At 37.1% G+C, this 14,089-nt stretch overlaps 2 protein-coding genes across 12 annotated transcripts in view; one reads left to right on the top strand and one right to left on the bottom strand.

The window, feature by feature from the left end:
- Nucleotides 1–11,804, bottom strand: part of LOC138747657 (uncharacterized) — a 123,916-nt gene extending 112,112 nt beyond the window's left edge. For all 11 annotated transcript variants that reach the window (XR_011347594.1, XR_011347593.1, XR_011347599.1 and 8 more), the window contains exon 1: nt 11,656–11,804. Coding sequence is in view for 1 of the 11 variants with exons in the window: in XM_069907100.1 (XP_069763201.1) it covers nt 11,656–11,671 (16 nt within the window). In the remaining 10 variants the exon portion in view is untranslated. The remainder of the gene's footprint in view (nt 1–11,655) is intronic.
- Nucleotides 1–14,089, top strand: part of dap (death-associated protein) — a 99,723-nt gene that overhangs the window by 53,138 nt on the left and 32,496 nt on the right. The window lies entirely within an intron of this gene.

Raw genomic sequence — 14,089 nt, 5'->3', positions numbered from 1 at the left:
TTACAATAATTTCTACTTGCCATGCGAGTCCCAGAACCAAACCCCATCTTAAGTCAGAGTCTGCCTGTACTGGGTAATGAACTTGGTCAGGTGGCAAACCTCGGTGGGAAAGCATATCAGTGAAATTGACAACAACTCCCTGAGCTTTAGCATAGCTATGGGCAAGAATAAAAGCAGACAAAATGGAAAAGTGTTTAATTGGGGAAAGGCAAATTACGATTCCTTTAATATTTCATTCTCTATCACCATCCCCGGGAAGACATTCCAGAGACCCAGAACTATATAAATGTACCCCTGATGTCACCCCTAATCTTTCCTCCCTTCACTTACAGAAATTTCCTCTTGTGTTTGCTATTCTGGCTCTGGCTGTCACCACCTTATCTATGACCCTCAGAATTTTATAGACTATCTATGCCTCTCACAATCTTGTACACTCTTGCTTTTGGGTAAGTAAGTTTGCGGATGATAGAAGGTTGGAGGAGTTGTGCTTAGTGCTGAAGGTTGTCATAGGTTACAAAAGAATACAGACAGGATTCAGAATTGGGTAGAAAAGTGGCAGATGGAGTTCAATCTGGCTAAGTGGGAGGTGATGCATTTTGCAAGGTCAAACTAGAAGGCTGAGTACAGGGTTAATAGTTGGGAGCTTATTGTGAAGGAACAGAGGGACCTTGGGGTCCAAATCCATACATCTCTCAAGGTTGTTGTGCAGCACTGGTTGATAGGATAGTTAAGAAACCCTATGGGATGCTGGGCTTCATTAATAGGGAGATTGAATTCAAGGGTTGAGAGGTCATGTTGCAACTCCAAATCTTTGAGTATTGTGTTCATTTCTGGTCACCTCATTACAGGAAGGATGTGGAAGCTACAGAAAGGGGGCAGAGGAGATTTACCAAAATGTTGCCTGGATTGGAAAATAAATCTTGTGAGGCAAGGTTAGCAGAGCTGGGACTTTTCTCTTTAAAGTGAAGAATGAGAGGAGTCTTAATAGGTCTACAAGATTTGGAGAGACAGCCAGAGTCTTTTCCCAGGGGAGGAATAGCAAACATCAGAGGGCATCTCTACAAAATGAAGGAGGAATATTTAGGGGAAACATCAGGGGTTAGTTGTTTTACATGGAGTTGAGGGTGTCTGGAATGCCTTCCCAGGGATGGTGTGGTAGGCTGAAACATCTGTGACATTTAAGAAACTGTTAGACAGGCACATGGATGAAAGAAAACTGTGAGGGCTATGAAGTAGGAAGGGGTTGGTATTATTTTGGCAGGAATATATAGTCTGGGCTTGTACTGTGCTGTAATGTTCTATTGGGGAGAATTTCTTCACACAGAGAGTATTGGGAGTATGAAACGAGCTGCCAGCTGAAGTGGAAAATGTGGGTCCAATTTTAACATTTAAGGAAAAGTTGAACAGGTACATTGATGGGAAGGATATGGAGGGGTATGAAATGGGTGCAGGTCAATGACTTGGCAGAATAATTATTCAGCACAGACTAGAAGGGCCCAAGGGCTTTTTTTTTCTGTTTTGTAATGTTCTATAGTTCTAAACCAAAACTTGACTGCTTCACAGGGAAGGGAGCTCATAAACTTTGAGCAGAATCCAAAGCAGGTCATAGCCAAAAAAAGGTTGAGAATGGCTGAGTAAAGTATCCTATGCATTATTTTGCAGAAACACCTGGTGTGTTTGTCCCTTAAAAGTACAATAGAAATTAGTGGTGGTAAATAATCAAAATATAGTCTCTTGTTATTATTTCATTGTTTTCTGTGAGAGCTTGTTGTGTGCATTTGGACTGCTGCAGCAGGCATTGGTTCTTTGAAAGTAGAATTCTGCAAAGTGCTTTGGGTAAACCAAAGTCACAATATTTTTAAATCTGTGCTCACTTTCTTCTCGTTTCCTGTTCTTGAACTTTTCATTCTTTTTGTCTGGTTCTCCCTTTCCTCCATTTGTAGCATAACTAATTGTTGAGAATAACTGCAGTACACATTATACTAATAGTACAGGAAATTGCTGGCCACAGTTCAGCAACAAACAATACATTATTTCCAGCTAGTGAAATGAAAGAAAGGCAGCAGTTCCAGCCAGTCCTACTTAAGAACATGTGTATATTGTACTGATAATGAAAAAATGTTGGATTAGAGAAGGGGTTTGTCTCAAACTTGTCCAAACCACGTCATGCTTTTTGTGTCAATAACCTGAGTTTCTACAGGCCACTCACAGGATTCATCCAAATTATACTGTTTATCAAGTAATTACATTGATAAGTAATTAATGTACAAATCTATCTGGATTACTCTTACATTTGGATATCAAGTTTGCATTTCCCTGCAATTGTTCCTCAGCAGGATGCAGAATCTGTCCATTGTAATGTCACTAAGGCACTTTATGGATCATTTTTGCTTGATACTTTTAAAGAATCCTCTAGCTAAAATTGGATTCTAAAACATTATTTCAGTATTATTTCTCATGAAACACATGTTGCCTTATTCTAGACTCAAGTCTACATTTTTGAAAGGTCCAATAATGATAATAGCATATTCTACCTGTGAAATGTTTTTCTCTCCATTGTGATGACTTCTGCACTAGTGCTGCTTTATCTTAGAACCATAGAACGCTACAGGACATAAAACAGGTCATTTGGCCCTTCTAGTCTGCGCCGACCATTATTCCACTAGTCCCATTGACCTGCTGCAATCCATAACCCTCCAGACCTCTCCAATCCATGTATCTATCCAATTTATTCTTAAAACTTAATATTGAGCCTGCATTCCTCATCAAATGGCAGCTTATTCTACAATCCCTCCACTCTCTGAGTGAAGAACTTTCCCCCAATGTTCCCCCTAAACCTTTCCCCTTTCAGCTTAAAACTTGACTTCTTGTATTTATGTCCCCCAATCTAAGTGGAAAAAGCCTACTCACATCCATTCTGTCTATACCTCACATAATCTTGTAAACCTTTATCAAATTTCCTCTTTTTCTTCTTCGCTCTAACTCCTGAAGACCCAGCAACACCCTAGTAAATCTTCTCTACACTCTTTCTTTTTTTCTTTTTTTTTTTTTTTTTTAATTTTTTCATTTTTCACACCATAAATCACAATAGCCATGATATACACTTTTTCTTTTCCACACATTTACAGTGACTTTTTCTCCCTCCCCCCTCCCTCCTCCCAAGCCACCCCCCCATCCCTCCCCCCTCTCATCCATTTTAGTTATACAATCTAGGTTGCATTAATTCAGTTAGACAATGTTGTCATTCAACAAAAATACACCAGAAATTCTACTGAGTCCATTTTTTTCTTCTCTTCTCCTTCCATCAACTTAGGTAATGTTTGTTCCCGGTAGGTTTTCGCTATTGTATTTAATGTAAGGCTCCCATACTTGTTCGAATATTTCAATATTATTTCTTAAACTATATGTTATTTTTTCTAATGGAATACATTTATTCATTTCTATATACCATTGTTGTATTTTCAAATTATCTTCCAATTTCCAGGTTGACATAATACATTTTTTTGCTACAGCTAGGGCTATCTTAACAAATCTTTTTTGTGCATCCTCCAAGTCAATTCCAAATTCTTTATTTTTTATGTTACTTAGGAGAAAGATCTCTGGATTCTTTGGTATATTGTTTTCTGTTATTTTATTTAATATCTGATTGAGATCATCCCAGAATTTTTCTACTCTCTCACATGTCCAGATTGCATGAATTGTTGTTCCCCTTTCTTTTTTACATCGAAAACATCTATCAGATACTGTTGGGTCCCATTTATTTAACTTTTGCGGTGTAATGTATAGTCTGTGTAACCAATTATATTGTATCATACGCAGCCTCGTATTTATTGTATTTCTCATCGTTCCAGAGCATAACTTCTCCCATGTTTCCTTTTTTATCTTTATATTTAAATCTTGTTCCCATTTTTGTTTAGTTTTACCATTTGTTTCCTCATTTTCCTTTTCTTGTAGTTTAATATACATATTTTTTATAAATCTTTTGATTAACATTGTATCTGTAATCACATATTCAAGGTTACTTCCCTCTGGTAAACTCAAGTTGCTTCCTAATTTATCTTTCAAGTAGGATCTCAGTTGGTAATATGCCAGCGCTGTATCTCCCGTTATATTGTACTTATCTCTCATTTGTTCAAAGGATAAGAATCTACTTCCTGAAAAACAATTTTCTATTCTTTTAATCCCTTTTTTTTCCCATTTTCTAAAGGCAAGGTTGTCTATTGTAAAAGGGAGTAGCTTATTTTGCGTCAATATTAGTTTTGGTATTTGGTAATTTATTTTATTTCTTTCTACATGTATCTTCTTCCATATATTGAGGAGATGGTGTAATACTGGAGAAGTTCTATGTTGTACCAATTTTTCGTCCCATTTATATAATATGTGTTCAGGTATCTTTTCCCCTATTTTATCTAATTCTAGTCTCGTCCAGTCTGGTTTTTCCCTTGTTTGATAAAAATCTGATAGGTACCTTAATTGTGCGGCTCTATAATAATTTTTGAAGTTTGGCAATTGTAAGCCTCCTTGTTTATACCATTCTGTTAATTTGTCTAGTGCTATCCTCGGTTTCCCCCCTCTCCATAAAAATCTCCTTATTATTTTCTTTAACTCTTTGAAGAATTTTTCTGTCAGTTGTATTGGCAATGCCTGAAATAAGTATAGTATCCTTGGAAAAATGTTCATTTTAATACAGTTTATCCTTCCTATCAGTGTTAGTGGTAGCTCTTTCCAATGCTCTAAATCGTCCTGTAGTTTTTTCATTAGTGAATTGTAATTGAGTTTATATAATTGGCCTAGATTTTTGTTTATTTGCACACCTAGGTATCTTATTGCCTGCGTTTGCCATCTGAATGGGGATTCCTCCTTAAATTTTGAGAAATCCGCGTTATTCATAGGCATTGCTTCACTTTTATTTACGTTTATCTTGTATCCCGACACTTCTCCATATTCCTTCAATTTCTTATATAGTTCTTTTATTGATAGTTCTGGTTCTGTTAAGTACACTATCACATCATCCGCAAACAGACTGATTTTATATTCCCTGTCTTTTATTTTTATTCCTTTTATATTATTATCTCTTCTTATCGATTCTGCTAGTGGTTCTATAGCTAGCGCAAACAATAATGGTGATAGTGGGCATCCCTGCCGCGTTGACCTGCTTAAGTTAAATTGCTTTGATACATGTCCATTTACTGTCACTTTCGCTAGCGGTCCCTTATATAATGCTTTAATCCAATTAATATACTTCTCCGGTAAACTGAATTTTTGCAATACTTTGAACAAGTAATTCCATTCTACTCTGTCGAAGGCCTTCTCTGCGTCTAAAGCAACTGCTACTGCCGGTGCTTTATTTCCTTCTACTGCATGAATTAAGTTAATAAATTTACAAATATTGTCTGTTGTGCGTCTTTTTTTGATAAATCCAGTTTGGTCTAAATTTACCATTTTCGGTACCTGTTCTGCTAATCTGTTCGCTAATAGTTTAGCTATTATCTTATAATCTGTGTTTAGCAAAGATATTGGTCTATATGACGCTGGTGAGAGTGGATCTTTCCCTTGTTTTAGTATCACTGTAATTATTGCTGTTTTACATGAATCTGGTAAGTTTTGTGTCTCATCAATCTGGTTGATTACATCCAGGAGGGGCGGTATTATTAGGTCTTTAAATGTTTTGTAGAATTCTATTGGGAGTCCATCCTCTCCTGGTGTCTTGTTATTTGGTAAATTTTTTATTATCTCTTGTATTTCTACTGTTCCAAATGGTTCTGTTAATTTATTTTGTTCCTCTATTTGTAGTTTTGGTAGTTCAATTTTAGTCAAAAATTCATCTATTTTCCCTTCTTTCCCTTCGTTTTCGGTTCGGTATAATTGTTCATAGAATTCTCTGAAGTTTTCCTTAATTTCTTTTGGATTATATGTGATTTGTTTGTCTTTTTTCCTTGTTGCCAATACCGTTTTCTTAGTTTGCTCTGTCTTAAGCTGCCATGCTAGGATTTTGTGTGTTTTTTCCCCTAGTTCATAATATTTCTGTTTTGTCTTCATTATATTCTTCTCTACCTTATATGTTTGTAATGTTTCATATTTTATTTTTTTATCCGCCAATTCTCTTCTTTTGGTTGTATCTTCCTTTATTGCTAATTTTTTTTCTATGTTTATTATTTCCCTTTCCAACTGCTCTGTTTCCTGATTATAGTCCTTCTTCATCTTGGTTGCATAACTTATTATTTGCCCTCTAATGAATGCTTTCATTGCGTCCCATAGTATAAACTTATCTTCCACTGATTCCGTATTTACTTCAAAGTACATTTTTAATTGTTTTTCAATAAATTCTCTAAAATCCTGTCTTTTAAGTAGCATGGGGTTTAATCTCCATCTATACATTCTTGGAGGGATGTCTTCTAGCTCTATTGCCAATAACAGGGGTGAGTGGTCCGATAATAGTCTAGCTTTATATTCCGTTTTCCTAACTCTCCCTTGTATGTGGGCTGATAACAGGAATAGGTCTATCCTTGAGTATGTTTTATGTCTAGTCGAGTAGTATGAGTATTCCTTTTCTTTTGGGTTTTGTTTCCTCCATATGTCCACAAGTTTCATTTCTTGCATTGATTTAATTATAAATTTGGTTACTTTGTTCTTCCTGTTAATTTTTTTCCCCGTTTTATCCATATTTGGATCCAAATTCAGATTGAAATCCCCTCCTATTAGTATGTTCCCTTGCGTATTAGCTACCTTCAAAAAGATATCTTGCATAAACTTTTGATCTTCTTCGTTAGGTGAATATATATTAAGTAGATTCCAAAGCTCTGAATATATCTGACATTTTATCATAACATATCTCCCTGCTGGATCTATTATTTCCTCTTCTATTTTAAATGGCACATTTTTGCTAATTAATATAGCCACTCCTCTTGCTTTTGAATTATACGATGCTGCTGTTACATGTCCTACCCAATCTCTCTTTAATTTCTTGTGCTCCAATTCAGTTAAATGTGTTTCTTGGACAAATGCTATATCTATTTTTTCCTTTTTCAGTAAATTTAGTAGTTTCTTCCTTTTAATTTGGTTATGTATTCCATTAATATTTAGAGTCATATAGTTCAGCGTAGCCATTTTATATTTTGTTTATCTTCTCTTTCCGTTTTTCCATCATTACCTTTCCTCCTTTTCCATTTCTGTTTTCTTATTTTCAACTCTTTACCAGACAACATTCCTACAACATCCAACATTTTCCTTATTCTCCTATTTCTATCTTCTTTATCCCCAATCTCCCCTTCCCCTCCTGAGTTGCCCTTTATCCCTTGTCGGACAACCACATCTCCCCTCTCCATTTGGATTTGCGAATCCACTCGCAAGCGTCAACTGATTTTGCAGTGACCGCTCTTTTCCCCCCACCCAGCCCCCCCCAGAAAAGATTTCGTTTTTTATATGTCACAAAGGTCACTCTTTTAGTTCCCTCCTTATTCTCTCTATTCCATTACCTTCCCTTATTAATTCTTGTCTATACTTTCTATGTTTTCCTCTAATTACAGATACTTTCACATATGCCCGTTGTCTCTATTCACTCTTATACCTCTTTACCCGCATACATATCAATCGTGGTCATTTTTACCCTCCTTACCCGTCTTCATCCCTCAGTCTATTTTTGTCTTTACCCACATACATATCAATCGTGATAATTTTTGCTCTCATTACCCGTCTTCATCCCTCAGTCTATTTTTGTAATTGTTCTGCAAATTTTCGTGCTTCTTCTGGGTCCGAGAATAGTCTGTTTTGTTGTCCTGGAATAAATATTTTCAATACCGCAGGATGCTTCAGTGTAAATTTATATCCTTTCTTCCATAGAATCGCTTTTGCTGCATTGAACTCTTTTCTCTTCTTTAGGAGTTCAAAGCTTATATCTGGATAAATGAAGATTTTTTGCCCTTTATACTCCAGTGGTTTGTTGCCCTCTCTTACTTTTTCCATTGTCTTCTCCAGCACCTTTTCTCTTGTAGTATATCTTAGGAATTTTACTACAATAGATCTTGGTTTTTGTTGTGGTTGTGGTTTAGGGGCCAATGCTCTATGTGCCCTTTCTATTTCCATTTCTTGCTGTAGTTCTGGACATCCTAGGGCCTTAGGGATCCACTCTTTTATAAACTCCCTCATATTCTTGCCTTCTACATCTTCCTTAAGGCCCACTATCTTTATGTTATTTCTTCTGTTATAATTTTCCATTATATCTATTTTTTGGGCTAGTAATTCTTGTGTCTCTTTAGTTTTTTTATTAGATTCCTCCAATTTCTTTTTTAAGTCTTCTACCTCCATTTCTGCTGCTATTGCCCGTTCTTCCATCTTGTCCATTTTTTTCCCCATTTCTGTTAAGGTCATATCCATTTTATTTCTTTTCTTTTCTGTGTTGTTTATTCTTCTTCTTAAATCATTGAATTCCTGTGTTTGCCATTCTTTAAATGACTCCATGTATCCTCTAACAAGAGCAAGTACCTCCTTTACCTTGCCTATCTTTTCTTCTTCTATTTCCCTGTACTCTTCCTCTTCCTCTTCTTCTTCCTCTAGGTTGACCATCTGTTGTTTCTTTGCTGCCCTTTCCTCCTCTTCTTTCTTGTTTCCATTGTCTTCTGTGGTGTCTTCTTGCTGCAGGTGTTCTGCAGCTGTCGTTGCCGGCTGTGGAGATCGACTCCCCAGCTGGTCCCCCCTCCCGTCGGTGTGTTTTTTTGTATGCGCATCGCGCATGCGCGAGGAGTCGCGCATGCGCGGTTGCGCACTTTTACTCGGCTCTGTGAGCCATTGTTGTAGTTCTCTTTCTACCGACCTGAGGTAGTGGGGTCTTCTCTCCACAGCGGGCCTCTTCGGACAGGTAAGGCCTTCACCTTTTTCCTCCGTTGTCTTCTCTTCCTCTCTTCTTTCCGTTGATTTTGATTTTTCTCCTTTTGTCTCCATCTTCTTTCCACCTTTATACTCACTTTTCTTTAACTTGTATTTCTGTGCCTTTGTATTTTCTCTCGTTTTTCCCGACTTTTCTGGAGAGGGCTGGAGTTCACCGTCCGGCCACTACTCCATCACGTGACTCCTCCTTCTCTACACTCTTTCAATCTTATTGCTATCCTTTTAGTTAGGTGACCAGAACTGCACACAATATTCCAAATTTGGCCTCTCTAATGTCTGAAATAACTTCAACATAACATCCCAACTCCTATGCTCAGTACTTTGATTTATAAATGATAATATGCCAAAAGCTTTCTTTACAACCCTATCCACCTGCGATGCCACCTTCAGGGAATAATGTACCTGTATTCCCAGATCTCTTTGTTCCTCTGCACTCCTCAGTGCCCTACCATTTACTGTGCATGTCCTATCTTGGTTTGCCTTTCCTCACATTCATTAAACTCCATCTGCCATGTTTTTGCCCCATTTTCCCAGTTGGTCCAAATCTTTCTGCAAGCTTTGAAAAATCTTAATGCAATGTAGAAATTTTAATGATTGCTAATAGGTGGTTCCCACATGAAAATATTTGATTAATCAATTTTTGTCTTCTAACTTTAATGCAACAATGTGCATATATTTTACCATTATGCTTTAAATCGTTAATGATATCAAACATTTCTATCTGGTGTGGAATAAAACAATTTAAAATCTTTTGCCTTCATTGAGACAAAGGGATGCTCTTTTAAATAACTTAAATATTATTTTAAGCAACTAGATTCATTTTACAATTTCTAGGCAGTTTCACTAAGATCATCAATGCATCCATCTCTAAATAACTGACCTTGAAAACCAAGTGAGAGTAAAAATGAGGAAACAATATTTTCCTTGTAATAACTCCAACACTATAATTTTGATGATCAGTTAATCATGTACAATATAAATATTTGCAGAGATACTGAGACCATACTCTTTGATTAGATTTTGTGTACAGATATGATGTTATTATTGATCACATAAAAATAATTTCATATTATAAACAATACATTAACTTGGGTTTGCCACTGATTTTTTTGCTTTGTTACATGCTGCCCATTATATTTAGATAGATGACTCCTAAATCAATGTACAAAGTAAGATCAAAACTGAGATGAGTCAACTGCATTTTTTCTGCCCGTGATAAAGCTTCCATTCACATGTCGAGCGTGCTTATTAATGATGATTAAGTAATATGCCAAGGCTTAAACTTTTTTTGAGTAAATAACATATAAATAAGGCGTCCAGTTGAACTGATCAATGTTTATCAATCCTTCTTTACCTCATCTCATTACCAACTATTCACTTCTCCATATGTGATTAAAGAGCACATTGCAGATTTTATTCAAGGTTATTTGTATACAGTTTGATTTGACCACATTAAAAAATGACAGCAATTTTTATACATAGTTCTGCTATTTCAGGGCACAATAATGTTTGGGACAGAGCAGTGGTATATATATATTAAAGTGGTCATGGTCAGTACTTTGTTGCATATCCCTTGCATGAATTGGCTACTTGAAGCCTGTGATCACAGACATCACCAGATGGTGAATATCTTCTCTGCTGATGCTCTGTTAGGCCTCTGCTGCAGCCATCTTCAGCTCCTGCTTGTTTCGGAAGCTTGTTCCCTTAAGTTTTCTCTTCAGCATATGGAAGGCATGCTCAATTGGGTTTAGATCGGGTGACGTACTTGGCCATTCAAGAATTTTCCAGTTTGAACTCCTCCTTTGTTGTTTTAACAGAATGCTTGGGATCATTCTCTTGCTGTAAGATGAAGCACCGTCCAATGAGTTTGGAGGCATTTGCTCAAACTTGAGCAGATAAGATGTTTCTATAGACCTGAGAATTCATTTTGCTACTGCCATCAGCAGTTACATCATCAGTGAAGATAAGTGTATCCTTTGGCAGCCATTCTTGCCCAGCCCATAACACTTCCACCACCATGTCTCACACATGAGGTGGTATGCTCTGGTTCTTGGACAATTCCTTTACGCCTCAACATTTTGCTCTTGCCATCACTCTGATACGGGTTGATCTTGGTCTCATCTGTCCACAAGACCTTTTTCTAGAGTTCTGCAGGCTCTTTTAACTACTTCTTGGCAAACCATAATCTGGCGATCCTGTTTCTGTGGCTAACTAGTGGTTTGCATCTTGCAGTGTATCCTCTCTATTTCTGTTCATGAAGTCTTCTGTTCATGATGTCATTGATACATCCACACCTACATCTGATCTGTCGGACAGGCATTTGGGGATCAGTATTGATGATAATTCTTCTGTCATGAGCAGTCCCTTTGCCATTACAGGCAGACCCAGGGTTGAAAACGCCCAATTTACGAACAACTCATACTTGCGTACTGAGAAGCTGACTGGAAGTCGAATGCTGTGAACTTCCAGTTTAAGTGTGGTTGTGTTGTAGGATGATGCCGTCACCCAGCAGGGAGAGGGGGAGCAAGAGAGTGGGGGGGAGGGTAGCTAGCGAGCGAGCGAGAGCAGGGGAGGAAGGGGAGAGTGAGTGAAGGAGCCGGGCACAGATTGGAAGGAGTGAAGATGCGGGAGGACTGTAGGGTCGGGGACGCTGCCATCACCCAGGATCACGAAAGAGTAGCCATCTCTCCCATAAGGTAAAATATATAATATATATATTATATACCAAGATAAACATATGACTAACAGACACTAAATAAGAACGGTACGTACCTGTTCCAACTTGCATACAAATCCAAATTAAAGACAGACCTAGGTATCGGAATTCATTTTTTAAAGATGTTTTGATTGAAGCAAGGTAGCCATATCTTTATAAACACATACACATTAAAAAAAATGAAGAAATGAAATGCTTCCCCCCCCCCCCCATGTTCACAATTGAAAAACAGCAAAAATAAAATTTGATCAAGTAAGGTATGAGGTCATAATGTATATTAATAAGATAGATATTATTACATTTAGCAGATAGTAGGAGCACGGGAGGGCAGGTATCTGTACTGATTCAGTAGCCATGGAGGTGTAATGATGGTTAAGGCCAAAAAAGAGCCCCATATTTTTTCATATGTTGCTCGTTTCCTCTTCACATTTTACAAGATCTTTTCAGGTATATTATAGAATATGAACTCATTTTGCCATTGCCCCCATTTGAAGGAGGAAATTCAGATTTCCAGTTTTATAGGTCATTTCTAACCCGGGTCTGCCTGTACTGAGCTCACCAGTATGCTCTTTCTTCTTAGTAATGTTCCAAATAGTTGCTTTTGGGAAACGTCTCTTCCTGTTTTAGTCTTGTTTTTCCGCCTCATAATGGCTTCTTTGACTTTCATTAGAACAACTCTGGTCCTCGTTGAAAAAATGGCAACTACAGACTTGAAAGGTGATAAAAAGTTTAGAAGCAAGCCTAGCTCTCTTACACCTGCACCAATGAAGCAATTAAACATACCTGAATACTCACAAACGTCTGTGAAGCCGTGTCCCAAACATTATGGTGCCCTGAAATGGGGAAGCTATGTATAAAAAGTATTGTAATTTCTATATAGTCAAACTAAAATGCATACAAATAACCTTGAATAAAATCTGGAATGTGCACTTTAATTAAATGTGAATTATTATAAATTTAAAAGTGTGGAGAACAGGGGAAAACAAAGGAAAAACCGTGTCTTTGTCCCAAACATTCTGGAAGGCACTGAATATAAATATTCCTGAGAGAAAAGAATTTTTTAGGGGTTTTCAGTGGAAAGATTATTTACAGAATGATTGATATTGAAAACTTGCTGTCAGAGAGGTGGTGAAATCAGATACAATAATGATGTTTCAGAGAAACTTTGATAAGCATGAATAGCGAAGGTATTAGAAGGATACATATCTTGTGTGGGCAGCAGGGATTATTGTGGATAGGCAAAAAAGTCATCATGGCTGTGGTGGGCTGAGGCCTGTTTTTGTGCGCAACAATAAAACATAGATGAAGAAATAGTTGCAACTGGTACGTGGGATCAAATGTGTAAGACTTGGATTTTCTCAGTGATTTATTTTTCTGCCTGGAATCTGAAAGTACAGCTGCAGCAGTTTTGGTAACCATCTGGGTGTTGTATGGGGATTGATAGTGTTGATCACTCTGCATTTCCATTTAGGAAGAGTTGTTATTGAACTTGCCATGAATGAAAGTTAGAGATTTTGGTCTTAATTGTCAACAAAATTAAGGCGCTGAATGTGGACTTCAGGAAGGGAAAACCAGATGTTCACGATCCACTGATCATTGGGGGATCGGAGGTGGAGAAGGTGAGCAAATTTAAGTTCTTTGGAGGCACTACCCAGAGAATCTTTAATGGACCAACTCACTAATAGCATTGTGGAGAAAGCATCTCATTACCTCAAGCTCAGAAATTTCAGTTTGTTACATTTCTTTCTTTGTGTACACTATGTACAGTGTTTTTGCACTAGCAATAAGTAGTAATTCTGCCTCGCCAGCAGGAAAACGAATCTCAGGATTGTTGGTGATGCCAAATTTATACTGACAATAAATTTGAACTTTGAATTTGTTTGGTAAATACAATTGAGTTTAATTGGATCCTAATTGATAGAGATTATCTTTAAGTTATACAGTAACTCACTATGAAAAGCATGTTGATGATTTCCTCTGTCTTGCAGTTAACCTGGCAAAAATGGGAGTTTAGTCTTAACTTCCCTGTCCAGGTATTGATGTAGTTGTGTTATTAAAACAAATTAATATCACTCAGACTTGTTTAATTTGAAGAGTTTGCTATCCTTGCAGTACAACTCAGTTCTGTTCTCAAAAAGAGAAATTAAAACCATCTAATCTCACTCCCACAGATAACAAATTGTTTCTTGTGTTTATTTTCCTCTTTTTGTGCATGATTTAACTCTAATTCGCCGTATTTTTTTTTCCCATTCCACTCCTCCTTAATTATTATTATTTGATTGGATTTGGTCCTTATCTTTAAGCAAGGTTCCATTACCCTCGTCCTGCCACTGTCACATCTCAGAAATAGGAATTATTATTTGATCCTACCAGTGAGGAAAAAAATTCTAACAAGACACACTGCAAGATGCTGTCTAACCAGCACATTATACTCTCATGTTTGTTGTCATGCTTTGAATTTGTTAGGATAATCAACTCTGTGCTTTTTGA

Source organism: Narcine bancroftii, chromosome 1 (assembly GCF_036971445.1).
Source record: "Narcine bancroftii isolate sNarBan1 chromosome 1, sNarBan1.hap1, whole genome shotgun sequence".
NCBI lineage: Eukaryota > Metazoa > Chordata > Chondrichthyes > Torpediniformes > Narcinidae > Narcine > Narcine bancroftii.
Note: the sequence above shows the minus strand (reverse complement) of the source record. Positions and strands in the feature narration are given on the sequence as shown.